General features: G+C 47.4%; 2 protein-coding genes across 2 annotated transcripts in view; both read left to right on the top strand.

Annotated features, from left to right (window-relative positions):
- LOC133761864 (olfactory receptor 9A4) overlaps window positions 1-1,415 on the top strand; it is an 85,829-nt gene extending 84,414 nt beyond the window's left edge. The window contains 1 exon segment of the mRNA XM_062194774.1: window positions 1,329-1,415. Within this exon segment, the coding sequence (XP_062050758.1) occupies window positions 1,329-1,415 (87 nt within the window).
- Window positions 1,416-2,490: 1,075 nt separating this feature from the next.
- KEL (Kell metallo-endopeptidase (Kell blood group)) lies at window positions 2,491-23,441 on the top strand. Its single transcript, XM_062197760.1, has 18 exons — window positions 2,491-2,529; window positions 2,794-2,935; window positions 3,194-3,370; window positions 5,634-5,758; window positions 6,080-6,226; window positions 9,665-9,727; window positions 9,820-10,008; window positions 10,248-10,396; window positions 11,383-11,512; window positions 18,971-19,081; window positions 20,476-20,574; window positions 20,880-20,957; window positions 21,346-21,446; window positions 21,629-21,739; window positions 21,860-21,927; window positions 22,089-22,258; window positions 22,528-22,623; window positions 23,280-23,441. The coding sequence occupies exons 1-18, from the start codon at window positions 2,506-2,508 to the stop codon at window positions 23,439-23,441; spliced, it is 2,142 nt and encodes a 713-aa protein (XP_062053744.1). The 5' UTR covers window positions 2,491-2,505.
- The last annotated feature ends 398 nt before the right edge of the window (window positions 23,442-23,839 follow it).

Raw genomic sequence — 23,839 nt, 5'->3', positions numbered from 1 at the left:
TGTTATTATTTTGATAGTGTAATATCAAAGGATAGACCCTGGAATTAGAAAAAATGGGACAACTGGGAGGCAATGTCATCTACAAAGACACTTGTGGTGCCTGCTCATGAACCGGTGGCTGTTGACTTGCCTCTCCGTGCTGCCTGGATCGGAGTGAGGGCTGCTGTGCTCCTGGGACTGAGTATGGCTGGGGGTGATGACTCAACGCAGGGGAGGCTGGGAGATAAGGAGGAGGAGGTAGCTCCCAGAACAGCCCTCTTTTGCCTGCAGGAGGCAGGTGGGCAGGGAGGGTTGAACTCCCCGGTGGCTCAGCTTATCTGGGAGGGAGAGAACAGACTTCCGGCCACAGTGAATGCCACAGAGCACACTGCTCCTCGGTTTGTTGTTATCTGGTCTGAATTGCCCCTACGATCAGCTTCCTGGAGAAACATCAGTTCAGGGGACTGGGTTATAGAAATGGAGTGAGGGCAAGAGTATATGTGCAGCAAGCCAGAAGTTCCTGGGTAGAGCACTAGACTTCCTGGGGCAGAAGAGGTGGTGTATGAGGGTAGGCATGAGCGGTATGGACCCACATGGATGAAAAACCTCTGAAGTTCCAAATCATTGCTTCTGCCTCCAGTCGATCCCCACTCCTGCCCTCAGCCCAAACCCCACTTTTTCCATCACTGGCATCACTTTCCTCCTAGACATCCAGGGTACAACTTGGAGCTCATCTGTGTCTATTCCAATCCTCTCTCTCATTCAACCCATTTCCATGATTTTATTTTCTCCCATAAAGATTTTCTTTCTTTCTGCTCCCTCCCCACTACTGTGGCCCCAGTACCATTCCTCTAACACCAAAGGAGACACCATCACTAGTCTTATCAAATCAATACAGATCTTTAGCACCACACCAGCTCTTCTTAGATATTTATTTCTGTTAGAACCGTCCCCAAGCCTTATTTACCCCAAAGCCTTATTTTCTAATGTGTGAGCTTCTGGCTTCCTTCATGACTTTCACAATACTCTGTAATAAAGTCCCAGTCAACCCTGTACCCATGCTCCACTTCTTAGATTATGTGTCCATCTTTCCAGAGCCACTCTCACCCAGCAAATGTACCAGTCTAGCACAGCACTGACCTAATCAAAGAACATTGTCGTTAGGTTAACTGGCCTAATAAATCTCACTTTGCCTTGGGATGGGGAGTCAGGGGACAGAGGTGAAACACTTACTCTCAGAAGTGTGCTTGCTTCACGGAGATGGTAGGCGAGGGCTCAGCAGGATGAGGGAAACAATTTCTGACTTGGAATGTAATTCATGCCCTATTAATATGGATAAAACTTCTTAGGGGGATGATGAAGGAAGAAGGGACCCTGCGCCTACCATGAAACGGTTTCCAGTCAACAAGGAGATGAGCATCCAAGCTGCAGTTTAACAAACCTCCGAGCCCCATTTCTCTGTAGAAGATATGCAACCCTGGGAGGCAAGCATAGGAAAATATTGCCTTCATTTTCCAGACGACAAAGCTTGCTTTCCCACCTGAGAGTTCAAGAGGCCTGTTTATTGTCACAGGGCTAATAATTAGCAGATTTGAGTCTCCTAGTTGGGTGATCTTTTTAATGCATGCAGCCAGCAGGGCTATGAAGCACCTAGAAAAGCCATTAAGCATGGTTGGGAACAATGCGAATGAGCATGGGGTTCTGAGGCCTCCCGGGTAAGGTGACATTTGACCTGGGAACTGAAGGATACAAGAGATTTCAGAGAAAAAAAGAGAGGAGGAGAATGTTCTAGAAGTAAAGGGACTTCCTGAGCAAAGACTCAGAGCAGGACAAGAGAAGCAGCCCTAGGGCAAGATTGCTGGGGAGTGAGAACTCCCCCCTCTTCTGCTCTGAGGTGCCAAGATAAAGGAGGAGGAGAGGCCTGGGTGTCTCCCCACTGATAAACGCCCAACGCCCAGAGGCTAATAGTGTGTGTTTGGAGACAGGGTTAGAGTGGCAGCAGTGCCCCTTCTCCAGGACCAAGGATCTGGGGTGGGGGCAGGTGGGAGTCTGTTTCCTGAACCCCAGTCCTCAGGATCAGCACCTAGCACTGAACCAGGAAGAACTTTGGGAGCCAAAGTGAAGGACAGACAGATGGCAAGTCCCCTGGGGAGGACATCTTCATTTGGAGTCAGACGCCTGGGGTGTGGGTGCACCTGTTCCAGTTGGGGAGATGGGAGAGAACAAGAGGGAAGTGAAATGTGTGTGTGTGTGTGTAAGGGGGGGGGGGAGAAGAGAAAGAGAAAGAGAGAGAGAGAAACACATCCATGGTAGAAGGTCCTTAAAGAATTCTATCTGGGAACACTGCCTTGAAATGAAAATGGGGTGAGGTGTATAGGAGACGACAACCAAATGGCCTGATCAAGCTCTAATGCATCCCCCCTTCCTGAACCAGCTTCTCTCTCCTCCTCCTTCCTCCTCCGCTCACGTCAGGAGGGTGGGGACGAACGTGGGGGAGAGCCGCGGGGACACAGCCAGGCCAGCAGAATGGGGACTCCCTGGAGCCAGGAGGTAAGTGACGTGTTGGGGTCGTTCCTTCTAGCTCTGACATCCCACAGACCTTGCTTGCTGCTTGTCCATGACAAGTGATACACCTTGTTTTCTCCTCTTCCAGGGGTCTCGATAAGACTGGGTGTAGGGAGAATCGGGAGAGTGAGCTCTGCGCAGAGGGACCTGAGCACGCTGTTCGCTCTCTCTCTCTCTCTCCTCCTCCTCCTCCTCCCCTCTCCTCGGCCCCTGCACTGAGTGTTTTCCACCTCCCTGTTCCTCCCACAGAGCTCTCCAGATGAGGGCCAGCCTGCTGACTGGAACAGACCGCGGGCACCAGCCCGCCGGGTGCTGCTGGCTGTCCTGATTATCAGCCTGCTCCTTGGCTCTTCTGTGCTTTTGGTCTTCATCTTCCGGAACTGTGGCCCTCGTAAGCAAGTTCCCGTAGGCCCCAAACCCAGCTGGCTCTCACTCAGCCAGGGACCACTGCCCGTGCTCCCGCCTCTAGATTATCACTAGCTCCTTAGCTGACTTGTTAGCTGCTGATTTGAACTCTTGCATGCCCTTCAGTGACCAACTTGGTGACCTTTCCCCTCTCCTTTGTTCCTCATTGGGCATTCCTGTGCCTACCCCTAGGGGGAGCCCCTCTCTCTTTCCCTCTTCTGTACCTCTGAGGTGTTCCCCACAGGCCCCTGTGACACACCTGTGTGCTTGGATCTCCTGGCCCGTTATATGGCCTCTGGGAACAGCGGTGTGGACGCCTGCACTGACTTCTTCAGCTTGGCCTGTGGAAAGGCCAGTGGCACCAGTGATTCTTTCCGGGATCTAGCGGAGGAGAACAAGAGCCGACTCCGGAGAATACTAGGTGAGGAAAGGAGGCTGAAGGGATTCTTTCGGGAAGTGATGACTCGGAGCCTAGAGCAATGCTAGCTGCCCCAAGCTCTGTAGCTGGGGATTCGCTGGTCCACCCATCCTCAGTGGGCTTCTCAAGGCACGGCCTGAGTTTGCTTCTCTGTCGCCACTCCCGCTCACCTCATCTGCCTCTCTTTGTCTGTGTCTTCTGGTCCTTCTAGTCATCTTTGCTTTACATAATCCCCACCTTCCTTCTTCTTCTGTTTATCAATGACTTCTCCTTTTAGCATGTTCAAGCTTCTTTGTTATTTCCCCTAAACCTGTAGTTTCTGTCCCATGTTTCTTTCTCCACCACACATCCCACACTTGAGTCCTTTTCTCCAGCACTCTCCTCTAGCCCTCAAACCCTGTTGATTTCTCAACACCTCCTTGTCAGTATTGCCACGTCCTCTTCTTTTTTTTGACAGGCAGAATTAGTGAGAGAGCGAGAGAGACAGAGAGAAAGGTTTCCTTCCATTGGTTCACCCCCCAAATGGCCGCTACGGCCGGCGCACTGTGCCGATCTGAAGCCAGGAGCCAGGTGCCTCCTCCTGGTCTCCCATGCAGGTGCAGGGCCCAAGCACTTGGGCCATCCTCCACTGCCTTCCCGGGCCACAGCAGAGAGCTGGACTGGAAGAGGAGCAACCAGGACAGAATCTGGTGCCCCAACTGGGACTAGAACCCAGGGTGCCAGCGCTGCAGGCGGAGGATTAGCCTAGTGAGCCGTGGCGCCGGCCACCACGTCCTCTTCTTAGCACAATGATCTCTGGCTTCTCCACTGATACTTTGAATTGTGGCAAGCAGGTTGTGCTGGAACACATGGGATAACAGGAATGGATGACTGGAGATGATGGTGAAATGGAAGAGTAGGGTGAGATATGAGTGGGGCATTTCATCACTGCTGGTGCACCAGGGAGAGAATATGCATAGGCACAAAGGATATGCTGGAAGAAGCGGAGAGACAGGTGAAATGGCTCTGGTAGGAAAGGGCATTCTTTAACATGAAGGCTGTGAAGAAGGAAAAACAGCAGCCTGCCTTCAGGGAAAGCCACGAGGAAGAACTGGGGACATCTAAGCAGTTAGAAAGATGTCCCAGAAAGCTGGTGGATGGTGGTGAGGATTTGGGAATAGGAGCATATAAAACACTCATGCATTTCCAGTTCAAGAAAAACTCCAGAATGCATTGGATGGTATCATTTGGAGCTGAGAGAAGTAAATGAATCCCTCTGCTCTGCCGTTTTGATGGGGAAAGAGTGGGAGGTAGGCTGTCTCTGGGTAGAGAGATAATTTCAGTTGAGGCACAGAGATGAAAAGAAAAAATATGTTCAAGAGAAATTCTGTTATCTGCCAAGGAATAGAGCTGCCAGGGGACTTGGAGGGAGAGGGAGGTTGAGTTTTAAATGGAGGAGGACTCATGTGAAAGTGAATTTGGGTCATTCTAATGGGTCTGCTTATTTGTTTCTTGGAATAAATGGGTGAGGAGAATGTGGACTAAGAGAGCTGTCCTATTTCTTGTTTGCTAAATTCTTTTTTAAGAATTTTCTTTTTCTTTACCTTTTTTTCTTTTCTGAAGATTATATATTTGAAAGGCAGAATGACCAAAAGAGGGACACACACACACACACACACAGATCTTCCATCCTCTGCTTCTTCCCAAGTGCCCTCAACAGCCAGGGCTGGACCTGGCTGAAGCCAGGAACCAAGAACTATATCAGGATCTCCCACGTGGGTTGCAGGAGCCCAAGTACCTGAGCCATCATCTATTGCCTCCCAGGTACATTGGCAGCAAACTGGATTGGAAACAAAGGTACTGCAACTCAAACCAGGCACTCTGATAAAGGTTGTGGATGACTTAACCTGCTGCAACACAACACTTGCCCTCCATTAAGAGTGTTCTTTGCAATCTCGCAAAGTTTTCTAGTTTCCTGATTTTTTTTCCAGTCTTTCCATTCATCTCTCTACTGCCTTCTGTTTCTCCCCTTTCCTCTTTACCTATCCCACTTACTTTTTTCCATATCTTATTTTCCTCATTGTCTTCTCCATACTCCTTCATCCTGGTCTTATTCTTTTATTGGGTTGATCCACTCCAAATTGAGTTGACTTCCCATCTTCCCAATTTTCCTTACCTCCATTCTTCCCCTTCTCTTTATATCCCTGTGAGTCTTCCCTTTCTCTTTCTTTCTTTACTTGTCTGCTTACCAGCCTCCACTCATAACTCTTCAAAACTTCCTTTCTAGAAGCCCCAGGTTCCTGGCATCCAGGCTCTGGGGAGGAAAAAGCCTTCCAATTCTATAGCTCCTGTATGGACACTCAGGCCATTGAAGACGCAGGGACTGGCCCCCTCAGACAAGTTATTGAGGAGGTAAGGAAAGTGGGGGCAACAATGTTAGTCGATACGTAACATGTAGGACCAATAACGCCTGCTTGGGCTGCCATTGTTTGTAGGGGCTGGACCTCTTTCCTAGGGGTCCCCAAGTTCCTGGCAAGAGACAGAACATGCCAATGCCATGTGGAAGGCTCAGGACTGTGGGTGAGGGCAGAGAAAGCAGAATAGATGTAGAGTCCTGGAGGGATCCAAGGACTCAGAAACCATGGGTTATCAGCTATGTGCAGAAGGCAAGGTCAGGACAATGAAGGTAGCTCTCAAAGACCAGCATTATAGCTTCTTCTCTCTTCTTCTCAGCTTGGAGGCTGGCACATCTCTGGCAATTGGACTTCCATAGACTTTAACCAAACTCTGGCGCTCCTAATGAGTCGGTATGGCCACTTTCCATTCTTCAGAGCCTATCTGCGACCGCATCCGGCCCCTCCACACACACCAGTTATCCAGGTGAGGGATGGATTGGCACAAACACAGGTGCACTCCTCGAACTCTAACCTATCATCTCTTAGGTTGGGGAGACAAGACCAGTGTACAGTGCAGAGAATATTCCCACCTGAAAGGAAAATTGCTGATATGAGAGTCAGAGAAACCTGGTGACGGTGGGCGAGGGAGAGGCAGCGCCATCTCTGAGAGGATGCAGCAGACGCAGTCTTCCTACTGCTAGTTTGGATTGCTCCCAGAGTCTTGGAGCTAGTCTTCCCAGCTTCGGGATTGCCCTGGTCTCTTTTACTCTTTAGTTTCACTGGAGGGATCTTTTAAAACCAAGAACCAATGAAGATGCTGTCTCTGTTTAAAAGCCTTCAGCGGCTTGCCAGGTCAGCAGGATCTAGTCTCTAATCCTTAGCCAAGCCTTGCTAGTACCTTTATGATCTGGTCCTTGTACACTTCTCCAGCCTTATCTTCTGCCGCCTCCCTGCCCCTCTTAGACTCTCAGCTATGCTGACTCACTGGTAGCTCTGAGACTATCCCTCTTTTCTTTGCATGTGCTGCTTCCTTTGCCTGCAACAATGCCCCACACTCAGCCTGCAAAATGCTAACATATTCTTTCAATGCTGACATCCGATGCTGTCTCTTCAAGAAGTCTTCATAGACACCCTAGCCATGAGTTAGGTGAAGCCCTTATGTCCTCATGCTTTCAGCAGTTAACACTCTATTGATGATTGTGGGCCTACTCAGGACAGGACCAGACCTTATTCACCTTTGTTCTCAGGACCTAGTGCATGGCCAGGCAGCTAGGGGTCCTCACCAGGTGTGTGTTGAGTGAGAAAATGAGTATGGGAGCCATTGCTATTGTGGTAAGCAATGTGATGCTAGATATTTGGCCCTTGCTCTCAAAATTTCACAGTATCATAATAGGATGAATATACAAGAACAATTGATCATCAGTATGAGGTACGCTAAAATTTAATTTTTTGAAGGTTTTTATTTAATGAATGCAAATTTTCATATGTACAGCTTTTAGGGATATAGTGTTTCTTACCCCCATTCTTGCCCTCCCACCTGCACTCCCATCCCACCTCCCACTCCCTCTCTCATTCCATTTTCCATTAAGATTCATTTTTAATTGACTTTATATACAGAAGATCAACTCTTTACTAAGGAGAGATTTCAACTATTTGCACCCACACAGACACACACAGTATAAAGTACAGTTTGAAGACAAGTTTTACCATTAATTTTTGTAGTACAACTTATTAAGGACAGAGGTCCAGCATGGGGAGCAAGTACACAGTGACTCCTGTTGTTGATTTAACAACTGACACTCTTATGACATCAGTGATCACCTGAGGCTCTTGACGTGAGCTGTCAAGGCTATGGAAGCCTTTTGAGTTCACCAGCTCCATCGGCTTTTAGACAAGACCATATGCAAAGTGGAAGTTCTCTCCTCTCTTCAGAGAAAAGTACATCCTCCTTTGATGGCCCCTTCTTTCCATGCTAAAATTTAATTTTAAACAGTGTGCTCAAGAGTTTAACTCATGCGGCCTGAGGGCATTAGTTAAGATCTGAACTAGTTAAAGAAAAGCTCAGAGAGGAGGCTCGGCGCATAGTTGATATTTGTGGGTGAAGGTGAAGCTTGAAAGGTTGGAAGGAAAGTCTGCGGTGAGGGAAGAACCTGCAGTGATGTGATTTCTCTGTGGTGTCAGTGAAAAGAATTGTCTGTTTAAACAAGAATGTGGATATACAGATGGGGTGTGGTGGGAGGTAGCAGTAAGGCTGAAGACCTGACCTTGGGCCTGGTTATTTCTGTCTGCAAAAGCCAGGTAAATGTGATAACTGTTGACATAATAGACATAATAGAAAAACAGAGCTGCTGAAGCCTTTCAAACATTATGACGTGTGTGTGTGTGTGTATGTATGTAGAGCTTCAGCTGAGTAAGCACTTTTGGAGGTCAGCCTGGAGATGCGGAAGCTAAAAGGTAGAAATGGAAAGGAAAATCCAGGCCTGAGGATTTAGGTGACTTCATCCTGTAGGCGACGGTCTATAGAGTTTCTAGAGGAGTTGATGACTGAATACAAATGAAGGAGACAGAGCAGTCACCATATGACCCCATAGCTTTGCTTCCTGTGAACGTGAGGAGGGTGGGTACCATCAAGGGGAGTTTGGATGGACTCTTGGAGGAAGAACAAAGAGAATGGATGCAGGGGGAGCAGCCAATGAAGGATGCAGGGGCAGAAATGGAGCCCCCGAAAAGTAAGAATGGTCTGGGTGGTGCGAGTTAGACCAGCATGGATGGCTGGACACAAAGGGGAAGGGAGCAGCTGCCGGGAGAAGGAGCCATTGTTGATTCCAGAGACCGCTGAGCTCAGAGAATAAAGAATATGAAGAGAATCCTAGAAAGCCTGAGGTAGTGAGAAAACAGTTATGGAAACGGACACGGATTGCAGTTCAGCAGGAGAGTATGGATGTGGAAACAATGGACATTGGCACATTTGCATTCTTTAAACTTGGACAAACAACATGATGAAAGAATCAAGTGGCAATTTTTCCAAGGTAGAGTAAAAGTACATATCTTCAGGTGAAAATGGGATATTGAAAGTGGAGAAAAAGTGTAGGACCAAAAATCTTTGGAATAGAATCAAGGCACACTAAGGTCAGAAATGAAGTGAGATATGTGGGTACCTGTCTGGGGTGCAGAATTCTAGAAGATCCCCAAAACTCAGTACTGAGATAAATAGTATTAAAATAGAGTATCCTTAAACATAAAAATCAAGGCAGAAATATATGTTGAAAAAAATATCAAATTTTGGTTCATTGTAGATTTTTTGAAAAAAAGCTAATTTATTTTTTCAAAATAGAATAGAACTCTATTGTGAATACTTTTGAAAACACATAATTTTTAAGAAATCAAAAACCAATGTTGATTTTTTAAAGAGAGGTGTTTTTTCAAAATGAATCAAAAATATGTTGAAGAATTTTTTGAAAACATCAATTGTCTTTCAAAATAGATCAAAAATGCATTTTAAATTTTTGGGGGAATCTATGATAAAGCAAGATTTTAGTATTTAATTCACTATGGACTTTGCATTAATTTTTATTTTTAAAAATATATTTATTTTGATCATCTTTTGGTGCCTCTTACCTTTTGCTCCCAAGATGGGTATCCCATGCCTCCCTTACCCTAGACCTGGCTCTGGCATAAGGAATAGTTCCCTTCTGGACACTGGTTATTATGCTCTGTCTTGTGGAGTACACCCAAATGCGTTGTCATCCCCGCTGTCTCCTCACATTCCCATGTCTGGACTCTGTCTCTTGCTCCATCTTTGCCTACTCTTTACTCTCATCTCCAGATGCGATCTTCCATGGTGCCTTCCTTCCCCGCCACCCCATACCTGCCCTCTCCATCCCCCATGCTCCCACTTCTCTCCAGCCTCTCTTATGTCTAGATAGACCAGCCAGAGTTTGACGCACCCCTCAAGCAAGAGCAGGAACAGAAGATCTATGCCCAGGTAAGATGATGTGTGGACCAAGGCCCTGTCCTCAGAGGCCGGGAGAAAGCCAGGGGCCTCTGGCTCCTGTGGCTGAGGTTGCCCTCCCCCAGATCGTGCGGGAATACCTGACTTACCTGAATCAGCTCGGAACCTTGCTGGGAGGCGACCCAGACAAGGTGCAAGAACACGCCTCGTTGTCTATCTCCATCACCTCACGGCTGTTCCAGTTCCTGAGACCCCTGGAGCAGCGGCAGGCACAGGGCAACCTCTTCCAGACAGTCACCATTAACCAACTGCAGGTGCCTGGAACTGGGGTCCTGGGTGGGGCCTGTGGGCATGAGGGTCTCTCTCCAGACTTTCTTTACCCTGCCCTCTTCCTCTGTGTGCCCTCCATCCTTCTTCCATCCCTCTTTTTGGCTCTGTCCCCTCCCCAAGCCCACACCTGTCACTACTTTTATCTCAAACCCAAGGGGAAGCCCTTTCCCCTTCCTTCTTCTTCCTTTCCTTTCCCCCCTCAGCTTTGTGTCCCTCCTATAAGGAAATGGCCCCTGCTATCGACTGGTTGTCCTGCTTGCAAGCAACCTTCACACCCATGTTGCTGAGCCCCTCACAGCCCCTCGTGGTCCATGACCTGGAGTACGTGAAGAACATGTCACAGCTGGTAGAAGGGCTGCTGGTCAAACACAGGTTTGTCCCAAGTGGACTGGGGGTGGGGGAGATGGGAAGAAAGCCCACGGTTCACAGGTCTCAGGGGCCAAATGAGATCATGGGAGTGCAGGCCAGGATGGGCCTGCTGGGAAGGAGAGAGGCACTGACCACATTTGGGGCAGAGATGGGATGGAGTAGAGGGCACAAACCAGAATGGGGCAGACAGGTGTTCAGGGATAAGGGAGAACACCTGAACTGAAGTATACAAGGGCCAGCCAGACACACAGTCTGCTGGGCGTAGCACCTCCACCTGGAAGGCCCAGTCACTGGGGACGGCTCAGTTGCTGGGGACAGCCAAGGGCATTCATGTCTTTCCTGCAGCCGAGTGCTATGGGCAGGAGGAGGAGGCACGTGGGACAGGGAGCTGGAGCTGGAGAAGGCAGGGGTGCTCTGGAGGAATGATGTTGTGGGAGGGGCCATTTCCCAGTGGTGGTGAGTGGCTTCTGGAGCCTTCTTGGGAAAGAAATCCTAAGAGCATTCTGATGGGATCAGTAAGCCAAGCAAGGTGGGGGCCATGGGAAGATAGCTCTGCATTGAGCTGTGTTGCCTGCTACCTGTGTTGTCACCACTCTAAGGCAGTGGCTGCCTGCCCAGGAGAAGCCATAGAATACCACATTGTGCTGCTCAGAAGATGCATCTTAACGTGCACTGAGACCTCCGAAACTAGACGGAGCTGTTTTACATCCGAGTTGTCCAGCCGTCACCTAGCCTGGGTCTTTCTCTCCCTGCCACTTGAGAAGGCTGCCACGTTATATAGTTCCTTCTGTCATTCTCCGAACCCATCCTACCCCACACCCAAAAAAGCTCTTCTTGGCTTGTTTGCATGTCAAAACTGCTATTCCTTATCCGCGTGGAGGAAAAGGGGCTGCCCCAGGAGGATCAGGCTGACTTACCTAAGGGGAAACTTTCTACTGAGGGCTCCCCAGAACCTTGGGACGTGTGTGGGGTCCTTTTTGCCTTTGCAGGGACTTTCTGCAGAGCCACATGATCTTGGGGCTGGTGGGAACTCTTTCTCCGGCCCTGGATAGCAAATTCCAGGAGGCACGCAGATCGCTGAACCAGAAACTGCGGGAGCTGACGGAGCGACCACCTCTGGTGAGAGAGAAGGGATGTATTTTCCCAGATTGGGGTGAATGTTGGCACATCTCTATCGGTGAAGGGGGAATGAGAGTGGAGGGCCCTCGTGTCCGAGCTTTCCTTAGAGGCAGGCAGGTTGGGAAGACAGAGCTTGTCCAGATATCAGACTTGTAGGCTCACATCTCCTGGCCACTTCTCTGCCATTTGCTGGATATTAGAGTTTAAATATGAAACTCTGAAATCATTGAGGATTGCTCTTCGTTTGTCATTACCCTCAAACTCTGTCCAGTTGTCTGTAGTCTGTTCAGCTCTATGATGGGAGGACCCAGATCTAGAGCTTAGGTGGTCTTGGGATAAGAGACAGTTATGGCAAGCAGTGGCCTTCCTTATGTCTGAGTGATTCCACGTTCGAAGTGCTTCATAAAGAGCTGGTTTCTGACATGCAGGGCAGGGGATGAGTCCACTGAGCCAACGTGGGCTTTGTGGTGAAGCTCCTGATACATCTGAGGAGAGGGCTTTGTAACAAGTGTGTTTTGTTGGTCGGCCATTTTGGGGGTGAACCAACGGAAGGAAGACCAACTCTGTCTCTCTCACTGTCTAACTCTGCCTGTCAAAAAAAAAAGTGTGTTTTGTTAGCCAGTATCTATCATGTTGATTAAGATGCAAAGACACTCCTTTGCTGAGAACCTTGACACATCCAAAGGCAAATAGAAGTGTCTAGTGCATTTAATACAGCCAATCCTTAGTAAGGCCTTAGTCTGAAAATCAGTGGGTTTTCCCTTAGTAATTTGTGGTCTATGGTTCTTCCTTGGAGAAACTCTGCTTTGGCAGCCTGATCTATCTGTAGAATTCAGAGAGGGGAAATGTGTTCTCAGGGACTGGGATGCAGTTAAGGCTTATTAAGAGCTTATAATGTGCCAGACACTTCTAAATCCATTGTCTGTGAGCTGTCTTCATCCCTACAGTGCCGTGATGTAACATGAGTATGAATTTATCCTTGTTTTAAAGGTGGGGAAATGTAAGTTCAAAGGTTAAGGAACAGGAACAGATACAGAGGTTAATAGAGCTAATAAGTTGGTAGAATGAGAATTTGAACTCTGGTAGTCTGGTTCCAAGGTCTCTGCTTACTCATTGTGCTAAAAATCATTCCTCCTCAGGACCTTCAAGAAACTTCTTGAGGGTAAGTCTTCAAGAAATCTCTGCCCAGCCTGTCTCTAGATTCAGAGGAAGCAGAATAGAGACCCAGATCCTCTTTTTGGGGGACAGGGGTTGTTGTAAAATCCTTGGCCACAAACAGCTTCCCGCAAATCCGGCACCATGGCCTGACAGCACTTCTTGAAGTCTGTTGTGATGGTGCTAACATTGAGACTCATGCTCAAAGAATGCAGAAGCCTATAAATCCTGAAGTCATTATTCTTTCCATTAAGGTACATTAATGTCCTTGGGCTTAAAACTGAATCAAACTCTGCCAACAAATAGTTATGTGACCTTGCAGAAGCCACCTGGCCCTCCACAGCTGTAATACAATATGACACATAAGAGCAATGTTAGTACCTGATGCATGTTGAGTAGTCACTACTGTTTGTCAGCATTTAGCATAGAGTATTTTATCTAACACTCCTAGTAGCACTGAGATTTTTACTCTCCACTTTGCAGGTGCAAAAATTGGCTCAGAAAAAACAAGTAATTTTCCCAAGATCATGTAGCTCATAAATGAAGGAACAGATGCCAAAAACAGATTTGTTTGGCTCATGAGGTCATGTTTTTAATCATATACTATGCAAGATTGAGAAATAAGAGAGTGCCACAGTGGATTAGCCAACCTTTCTCCAAAGGGCACCATGGTAAACATGTTTGGTTTTGTGTTCCAGAGTTTGTTATAACTCAACTTTGTCCATTTTACCTTGATACAGTAAATTTTAAAGTAATCACAGATAATTTCCATTCAATTATTATTTATAGCCATTGTCTATATTCCTACCAAACTAGAGTCTTTTTGCTTTTTACATGTTATTCAGTGAAATATTAAGTCTTTTTACTGTAATGTAAATTTAAAATGTGTAATCTAATCTTAAAAACTAAAAAAAAGGAAGGGAGAAGGAAAGAGGGTGAGAAGGAGAAGGGGAGGGAGGGAGGGAGAAAGGGAATCTCATCATGTTCTTAGAAGATTTGTATCTACAAATATCTGCTAAAAACTAAATCAAATGAAAATAAAAATTAACTCAACTCTGTCCTCATAGCACAAAAGTAGCTGTACACTAAATGGAATGGTAAAACTGTGATCCTATAGAAGTCTGGTTGGGACAGCAGAAACACTTGGTGTTCCTAAGAGGGAGATATCAGGGAAGGTTTGAATGATCAGAGAAAGCTTGGTTGTGCAGGAGCGATATCTACAGAGAGCATGAGGCTTTCTAGCAGAGAACTAGGTGTCATGCATCCCACAGAGCAGGGTAGCTGAAACTTGATGCAGTAGAGGGAACCTCCTGGTGACTGGCTGAGATAACTTGGCTCGCATGCAAGGCTGTGCCCAGTGCTACTGTTGCTGGTGCATGCCCTGGGTGTTTGCTTGTTCCAGCAAGGAAACCAGGGCAACTGGAACACAGTAGGATAACACTGGGAGTGAATCAGAGAGGGCCATGGAGCAACTGGTAGGTCACTTTCAGGACTTTTGCTTTTCTCTGCATGAAATGGGCACATGCAGAGGTGTGGGATCTGATGTATGTTTTAGAAGAAAGTATTTTAAGGTAGGCAAAGTGATTTCCTGACTATCTATAAGTGGAATAATAGAATCAAAGACAACACCAAGGTTTTGCCCTTGATTTGGTCAACATTTTTGGTTCTAGTCAATGGCCATTAAAAACAGACTTTTGACCATTTTCTTCTGAGTGAATTCTAATTTGAAAGACCGCTCCACCCCATTATCTGACCACCTTTTGTTGTTTCGAATACAGTCAATGAAAATGGCATTAAGCCAAGTTTTCCTTTTTTTTCCAAGACTTATTTTATGTGAAATGCAGAGTTACACAGAGAGAGGGAGAGACAGAGACAGAGACAGAGAGAGAGAGAGAGAGAGAGAGAGAGAGAGAGAGTGGCTGCAACAGCTGGAGCTGGGCTGATCTGAAGCCTGAAGCCTGGAGTCTCTTGCGGGTCTCCCATGCAGGTGCAGTCGTCCAAGGAGTTGTGCCATCCTCCACTGTTTTCCCAGGCACATTAGCAGGGAGCTGAATTGGAAGTGGAGCAGCCAGTACTCAAACTGGCACCCATATGGGATGCCAGCACAAGTGGCAGCTTTACCCTCTATGCCACAGCACTGGTCCTAAGCCAGGTTTTTCTTTGCAAAACTCGTGAAGCTGTGTTTTAGGAATTAACAACAGGACTCCACATTCATATCAGTTAAAGGTGAATCATTTATATTCAACCCAACATCTCAGTTTGTTCAGGCAATTTTAACCTTTGTTTCAGTCATCCCTTCTGTTACTTTTCCTTTCCAATCTTAGGTCATTCACAGTTTTATTCAGTGAATCTTCATCCACACTACTGTTGAGATCCTGAAGAGTGAAAGGCGTCAGGTCATATTACTGAAAACCTTGCTACAGGTTCTTCTGTCATTTATGCCATGAGTATTTACTGAATACTTATTGTCCATCCCAGATACCTCTCTAGGCATTTGGGATACAGCAGGGAACAAAATAGCACGTATTTCTGTCTCTAAGCACTTTTATGCTATTGCAAGAAGAAGGACAATCAGTCAAACAGGTGATGTAATCAAGAAAGCAAAGTGAGAAGTGAAGCGAGGGAAGGCTAGTGGAGAGCGGTTACAGTTCTCAGTAGTAGTTACGATTCTCAGGGGAAGTCACATTAACTGAGTCACTCATCCTTGATGTCCAGTTATGGTTCAGCCAGATGAGCATCCCATCAAGTCATGCTATCATTCAGCATTGATTTCTCCATCTAATTCACTGGAACTTAATTTGTGGTTTTATCAAATGTCTTCACAAAATCAAGATAATGTAAACATATCATAGAAGTATTATAGAATATATAGAATACTTTCTTTTTTAAAAAACTTTTATTTAAAGAATATACATTTCCAAAGTACAGCTTATAGATTACAATGGCTTCCCCCTCCCACCCACAACCCTCCCCTTTCCCACTCCCTCTCCCCTTCCATTCACATCAAGATTCATTTTCAATTCTCTTTGTATACAGAAGATCAGTTTAGTATATATTAAGTAAAGATTTCAACAGTTTGCCCTCACATAGCAACACCAAGTGAAAAATACTGTTGGAGTACTAGTTATAGCATTAAATTACAATGTACAGCACATTAAGGACAGAGATCCTACATGATATTTTTTTAAAAATTGAGTAATTTTCTATACAATTTCCAATTTAACACCAGGTTTTTTTTTCATTTTCAATTATCTTTATATACAGAAGATCGGTTCAGTATATACTAAGTAAAGATTTCATCAGTTTGCACCCACACAGAAACACAAGGTGTAAAAATACTGTTTCAGTACTAGTTGTAGCATTACTTCACATTGGACAACCCATTAAGGACAGATCCCACATGAGATGTAAGTACACAGTGACTCCTGTTGTTGACTTAACAATTTGACACTCTTGTTTATGGCGTCAGTAATCTCCCTAGGCTCTAGTCATGAGTTGCTGAGGCTGTGGAAGCTTTTAGGGTTCGCCAACTTCGATCTTATTCTGACAGGGTCATAGTCAAAGTGGAAGTTCTCTCCTCCCTTCAGAGAAAGGTACCTCCTTCTTTGATGGCCCCGTTCTTTCCACTGAGATCTCACTCGCAGAGATCTTTTATTTAGGTCTTCCTTTTTTTTTTTTCCAGGGTGTCTTGGCTTTCCATGCCTTAAATACTCTCATGGGCTCTTGAGCCAGATCCAAATGCCTTAAGGGCTGATTCTGAGGCCAGAGTGTTATTTAGGACATCTGCCATTCTATATAGAATACTTCCAAGGTATCATTTCACATAAATCGGTGAGGAAGTTAGAACAGATATTGTTCTCATTTTTTATAGCTGAAGCACAAGGTTTAAGTTAATAACTCATACTTAGTCAATGCTGAATTCTCTATTCATTGGTAATATTGTGGTGGCATTGAGGATGAATTTAATGTGCAGATGTATCTCATTGGCCCTTACAGTCTTTTGCAAACTTTGGATTAATTATCAACATTCAAATATTAGGAATTGGCATACCAATATTTATATTTCAAGCCTGAGTGTATGTGTGTATGTGTGTGTGCGTGTGTGTGTGTGTTACAGAGAGTGTGTGTGTCCAGTCAGCATGGGGCCAGCCTCAAACAGTGGCAAACATTCACTTTGGCTACATGATGTAGATGCAGCTCAGCTTGGACCAGATCCACTTTCTCCAGTCCACCACATCGTGTGATTCTGATATGGAACTGTAGCTCTCAATTGTGTCACCACAGGACACCTTTCCTGCTATGCACCATTGGACGAGCCTTCTAACTGGAGAGATCTTCATTATCTTGGCATTATGTATCCTCCGTGATCCCACTCTGGCCATTAGCAGTTATACTTATTTTCAGAATTGTTCATAAATTTGTTTCACCTCTAAAATTCATTCTAGGATTTTAGAAATTATGTTATTTAACATAATTGACATTAGAGATTCCTGACTGAACTGTAATTGCTAAAATCTGCTTTGCCCTATTGAAGATTGGTCAAATGTTTGTTTCCTTCCAGACTCCCGGAATTTTCCCTAATTTCTATCCTTTCTCCATAATTATTATACCTGTTGCTGTATATGCACCTTTTTCAGAGCCTCAGGCAGCTTCTTATCTTGTGTTTGAAGTACACCATACATCCTCTGCATTTTAAAGACCTTTTTTCTCTGTTTCTCATTCCATCTTTTTGATCAGTGTGGTATACTCTGTCATTTGACATCTTGACAGACAGCCATAGTATTGCATTCTCCAGAAGCTGAATCCCAGAGCAAAAGATGTTGCAGAAGTGATCAGGCACCAGCAAAGAGAATCAGGGAGTAATTCAGGCACCAGGAGGTGTGAGAAAGGCAGGCAAGTCCACATCATGCCCTCAGGAGGGCTCCCCATCTGCTGGCCAGAGCCATGGTTGTCACAATTGTTTGAGTAATATTCCCAGAACCAAACTTGTGGGGAGGGGGAAGGACACTGACGGTGGTCAGCAGAGCCTCACATGACCCTGTCTTTGTCCTAGTCCACACCATCGAACTCAGAATTCTTCTCCACTCCTGTTCACTTTTTATGTTGTGTTTTAGAGCTCATCGTATACCACAGAAAGTCTGAGCCCCTCGCTCCCATGAGAGATAGACTTCGTGATGTGGGCTCGAGCATGCAGGTGTAGTCAGAGAGGTCAGGAGCAACCTTCCAGGGGATGAAAACTCCACAACAGACATGCTTAGGAGTTCCTTCTTCAACAACTGCCATATTGGCCTCCCCTCTCTCTTTCCCCTAGCCAGACACCTCAAAACCCTCTCTCAACCTCAGGACCAACCCAGCTCATGCTGACAGCATTGGTCTTTCTGCCTCCCCTGCCAGCAAATCTTTAGGAAGTAAATAAGTGACCAGAATGAAGTCTTTGGTTTCATCTCACCAAACCCAAGTTGGCACCACAGTACCTGGTTTTTGTTAAGTCCCACTTCAGCTTCCCTTAGGCAGTGCCTAACTCCTTTTTCCTGGCTGTTCAAAACTATCCAAGCCTACCACTGAAACTTTTTCCAGCCTCTCTCCACCCCCAGCTCCCCCTCCCATGTGTGTATTTTCTATTCTCTAGATCTCATTGTTAAAAAGAAAAAGGAAAAAAAAAAAAAAACAGCTCTCAGGTGCTTCTGCCCTGCTGAATTGCTAGCTCTAACACTAATGACCTTCATCTCATCCTGTTCTCCCTGATTTGGCTGATAGTCTCCTAGCTCTGAAATCGTACATGTGGTCTTCTGTTCTCTTGTAGAAAGCAATAGGACAGCTATGACCCAGTGTTCCTGGTAATCTTCTTCTTTGTGAAACCCTATGGTATAATACACAATAGCCCATTCCAAGAGTGGGCTGAGAGGCTGGAGGGGGAAGGCAGTCACTGCCCCTGATTTCCATTCAGGGAGTCATTGCTGGGGTCCTGAAGCTCGGTGTGTGGTGAGTGGGGACAGAGTGGTTAAGAGCTTTGACTTCTCCACTCTGCCTTCCCAGGAACCTTCTAGTCCTCCCAGGTCTACCTCCCAGGGACTGGATTTTCAAATTCAGTAGGAAATAAACAGAACAGTTTTCTTATCCAGGCTCAGGGACGATCCTAGAAGAGGACATAGACCCTTTTGACCGTCACCATGGGGGCAATACAGTGAGATGAAAGCCAGAAAGTGTGGTATGGAGAGGATGCTCTGGGGATGAAGTTGAGAGATAATTGACCTAGAGAAACAGGCAAGAAAAAAGCCACTCATTCCAGTTTTTTCTCTGCAGCCAGCCCACCCACGATGGATGGAGTGTGTGGAGGAGACAGGAACCTACTTCGAGCCTACCCTGGCCGCTTTGTTTGTTCATGAGGCCTTTGGCCCAAGCACCCAAAGTGCCGTATGTGAGAGTTCCTCCCAGCCCATGTCCCTCCAACTTTCCTACCTGGCCCACCCTGCCCTAGTTCTATGAATACTGCTCTTTTCAGTGGCACTCATGGTTGGGGAATCAGGCAACTGCGGAGTGAGAGTCCATGGAGAGAGAGAACCCAAGGCTACTCTGTCCCTTGGGTGAGCACAGTTCAGTTATGAGACACAAAGTATCCACAACACCCACTAATTTAGACACGTCACCCAACTTTCCTGGTCCTGTGTTTCTTCAACCATAAAATGAGAAAGTCGAACTCTGTGAACCATAAGGTTCCTCCCCGCTTATCTAAGATTTTGAGCAACACATGATATGACATGAGAATGGTGTGACGTATTCCTGAGGAGTGCAAATAAATAATTAATGAATGCTTTTTGAGTACTTGCCACATGCCCCGGACTTCTGTAAGTGTGATTTAATTCTCTTACCATATTTAAAGGAGGGGGAACTGAGGCACAGAGTGGTTACATGACTTTCTGAAGGTCACTCAGCACCGAAGCGCAGACTCGGGAAGTCTGATGCCAGAGCCCAGGCTCCTGAAAGTGCTCGTTTTTCTCCACTAAGGGGGAACATAGGGGCAGGCATTTGGCATAGCGGCTAAGCCAGGCAGGGAGAACTGCACTCCATGTCAGGGTGCTTGCATTCAGGTCCTGGCTCTGCTTCTGATCCATCTTCCTGGGAGGCATCAGGCGATGGCTCACGCACTTGTGTCCCTGCTACACGTGTGGGAGATCCGGCCTGCGTTCCTGGCACCTGGCTTCAGCCTAGCCAGCCCCAGCAGCTGCAGGCGTTTGGGGAATGAAGCAGCAGATGGGAGAGCTGCCTATCTCTATGTCTGTGTGCTTTTGAAGGAAATATCAAAAAGAAAGAGTATAGATAAGATAGTAGGTAGCTGGAAAAATAGAATATACACAATCGGGTTGCGAAGCTGAGAAGACGCCCACTTGTTGGGAAGTTACAGAGCTTAGGCTGCTGAGAAGGGGAACAGTGTCTTCAGAAGGGGGATGAACAGGGCCCAGAGAGCAGGGAAGTGATGCCAGCCTTCTTCCTCCTTTGTTTTCTTAGCCGCCGCTCAAGAGTGAGAACCCCATCGGGATTTCTCCATGTGGCAGGCAACCATCCTCCTCCTTCAGTGTTTGACTCTGACTTTCTATTGCTTCAGATCTTTGTACCCTGGAGGTTTATGGTCACGTAGGAAACATTCTCACCACCCACCCACCCCACCCCACCCCCCTTCTCTGCCAGCCTCTCTAACCCAGGCAGTTCCTTGGGACCTTAGCCTCTCCCTAAAATCAGGTGCTTCGGGTAGGGCCAGGGCCAAGGCCTCTTCAGATCTTGTTTTTCTATCCCTGACCCTCACCCCACAGGCCATGGAATTATTCACTGCAATCAAGGATGCCCTCATTGCTCGCCTCAAAAGACTTCCCTGGATGAATGAGGAGACCAGGAAAGAGGCCCAGGACAGGGTAAGGTCAGGGGCAAAGGCCAGTGTGGGAGCAATGTAGGGGTGGAAGCGAGTATTAGCTCAGGGGATGGTGATTGAGGGGACCCACAGGTGCAATAGCCAACACGAGGGCGAATTCTAAAGTTGTGGGAAGTGAAAGTGAAAGCTAATGCGTGTGTTCTTCAGTGTTTTGAAGATGCTGTATGCGCCGTGTGCACATCCCGGGGACAACGTCAAAGGCTGGGATCAGGCAGTGAACAGGAAAAGCTCCCTCTGGTAGACTCAGAGAGAATGCTAATTCTCTGCTACCTTTTGTGTCTTTCCCAGGTCACCCACCTGCAGGTGAAGATAGGGGCCCCAGAATGGGCCCTGAAGCCAGAACTGGCCAAACAAGGATACAGTGATGTGGGTCCCTGCCCTTTCCAGCTCCTCTTGAGTCCTCTTGTCACCTCTCTGGCTCACTGAGTCTTTGACAGACAATCCTTTGTTCCTGGATGATTCTAGCCGCCCGCTTCCCTGCCCTGGTGCTGGCTGGGCTCTATGGGGGGTGTCCATTGTATGAGTCTTGGCAGAGAATGGACTTTTTCAGGCGTGTAAGCCTTGAGTGCACACACACACAAAAGCATGCATGCATTCTATGGTTTGCTTGTCTGTGCTAATACATGTGAAGCCTATCTGTAACAAGGTGTGCTGAGTGTCTGCAGGTTAAGACTTATTGGTTTGGGTTCAAATGTACCCATCCGTGTATGTCAGTGTGCGTCTGTATATTTCTCTCTTCCTGCCTCCTTCACAGATACAACTTGGACCCAGCTTCCTGCAGTCCGTCCTGAGCTGTGTCCGATCCCTCCGGGCTAGAATTGTCCAGAGCTTCTTGGAGCCTTTCCCTCACCACAGGTGTGAGAGCAAGGGAGACGCAGATACCCCTTCCCAGAGACAACCTCTCTACAGTTAGTATGGAAGGAAGCAAGGGTTCAGGGCAGGCAGTAGGAACACTGGGAATAGTTGGGAGGGAATGCATATGCCTGGGTCGGGGGGAGTCCATGATGGAGCTGTGTTCATGTGTGTCCTTCCCACAGATGGCAGGTGTCCCCCTGGGGAGTCAATGCTTACTATTCGATACCTGACCATGTTGTAGTCTTCCCGGCTGGACTCCTCCAACCTCCCTTCTTCCACCCCGGTTACCCCAGGTACTGGCTGTTCCATTTGGGTGAGCAGGGAGCTTCCCAGATTGACTGGTATGATGGACAGGACTTGTGTTTGGGGGAATTGAAGGATTCTGGGGGCACAACAAGCTCTCGTCTCTCTAGAGCCGTGAACTTTGGCGCTGCTGGCAGCATCATGGCGCATAAGCTTCTGCACATCTTCTCCCAGCTCTGTGGGTAACAGGGACCACTGGGAGGTGGGGCCACAGGGGATGCAGGGAGAAAGGAGGTTATCTGGGGACTGCAGCAACTTTGCAGTGCTCCTGGGAGCCAGAAGAGCCTGTGGTGTCCCCTCCTGCCCCTCCAGTTCACTCTTTTGTCCCATTTTCAACAGTGCTCCCTGGGGGCTGTCTGAACTGTGACGCTGGTGCTCTGCAGGAGGCATCCCTGTGCCTGGAGCGCCGTTATGCTGCCTTCCCGTTGCCCAGCGGAACTTCCTTCAATGGCTCGACCACGTTCCTGGAGAACACTGCAGATGTAGGGGGGCTTTCCATTGCATTCCAGGTAACTCACCTGCCCAGGACCATGGGTGGTCTGGTCTGACCAGCTGAACAGACGAGGCTTGGGGATCCCTCTCCTACTTCATAGATCCCCATTTTGGAGGGGACATTTGTAGGTATTTGGACCAGTACCCTTCCTTCTGGCTTGGACTAGTGTACCAGTGCAGGTGTGGTAAAGAGGGACTAGCAGTGGGTTTGGGTATTGAGGACATCATAAATCCAAGTGTTTGTGGCCTGGAGCCCAAGAGCCACTCTGTTTCACACCCATACCAGGCATACAGCAGGAGTCTAATACGTCACCGTGGGGAGACCACCCTGCCCAACCAGGACCTCAATTCCCATCAGCTTTTCTTCCGAAGCTATGCCCAGGTAGGCAGCTGCTGCCTTCCACAGTAGCTTGCCTCACAGCAGATAAGTACCCTATTACTAATGCTCAAAAAAAACTCTCATTTCCCAAGCGCCTTCCTCAAATACCCACAACCCTCTGCCATAGCCACTCTCACTTGGCACCTTTCAAACCATCCTCCAGGCTACTTTAGGTTCTTCTACCACATTCAGCACCCCTCCATCAAAAAGAAGAAAAACTCTGCCCCCGTGTCCCTCTCCATGAGATAACCCTGACCTTTTCATACATGTCTGTTGGAAAGGAGCCTGCAGTGGGCTGTGTACCGTATCTCTCCTCTGAGACCTCACTCCCAGGTGTGGTCCCAGCCTGACATAACTCCCTTGAGTACCTGTGCTCTCTCAGCAGACAATCTCCAAGTCCCCACCAGGTTTAAAGAGTCCCTCAACCTCTCTGTCACTTAAGAATGTATTGTTACACAGCCCAGGCCCCTGGACTGCTAGCACCAGGTGAAATGAACTGCAGATGGGAAATACTCCATGTGGCCCTTGAGCATCCTGCACTGGCTCCCCCTTTGACTCCTCCCCCTCACCAGCCCCTGGTCACCAGGCTTGCCTTGCCCTATTACCCTCTCATAACCTGCTCCACTTCTTACCATTCCTTGGCCTCTCTTCCTCATCAGGTGATGTGTAGGGAGCCCAGCCCCCAGGACTCCCAGGATATTCACAGCCCTCCCAGTCTTCGCATCCATGGACCCCTGAGCCAGATCCCAGCCTTTGCCAGATATTTCCACTGTCCACGTGGTACCCTCCTGAACCCTTCCAGCCGCTGCCAACTCTGGTAACCTGGCTGCCTAAAGACTGCAACGCAAACGTAGCAAACCCTAGCTGGGCCTGCCAGGGAGTCAGGGCGATTCTTTTCTCTCCCTTCTCGTTCCCCAAATAAAAGCTGATACTCGGTGTATGCCTATTTTTGGTAACTCTTTCCTACTATGTTCTATTCCTAGAAGTCAGAAAAGATAAGAGGGGAAAATACCAAGAACAGTTCCTTGGACATTGTAAGCAAAGGAACCAGTTGTTGACGAACTGATGGGTCTGAAATTCAGCCAGTGGATCAGCAGTTATGCAGTTACACAGGCCAGTCATAGACCCAGGGCACGGGTGAAATCTCAGACAGCGCTCCCAATTGTTTATGAGATTTTATTGCTATTTTATTGTCCTGTCTGCTCCTCCTAATATGCTA

The sequence above is a fragment of the Lepus europaeus genome, chromosome 1, assembly GCF_033115175.1.
Source record: "Lepus europaeus isolate LE1 chromosome 1, mLepTim1.pri, whole genome shotgun sequence".
Lineage (NCBI taxonomy): Eukaryota > Metazoa > Chordata > Mammalia > Lagomorpha > Leporidae > Lepus > Lepus europaeus.
Note: the sequence above shows the minus strand (reverse complement) of the source record. Positions and strands in the feature narration are given on the sequence as shown.

Coding starts and splice junctions, on each gene's coding strand:
- KEL (XM_062197760.1), top strand. CDS start 2,506: ATGGGGACTCCCTGGAGCCAGGAG. Junction 20,958..21,345: donor CCAAACAAGGATACAGTGAT/GTGGGTCCCTGC, acceptor CCTCCTTCACAG/ATACAACTTGGACCCAGCTT. Junction 22,624..23,279: donor TCTTCCGAAGCTATGCCCAG/GTAGGCAGCTGC, acceptor CTTCCTCATCAG/GTGATGTGTAGGGAGCCCAG.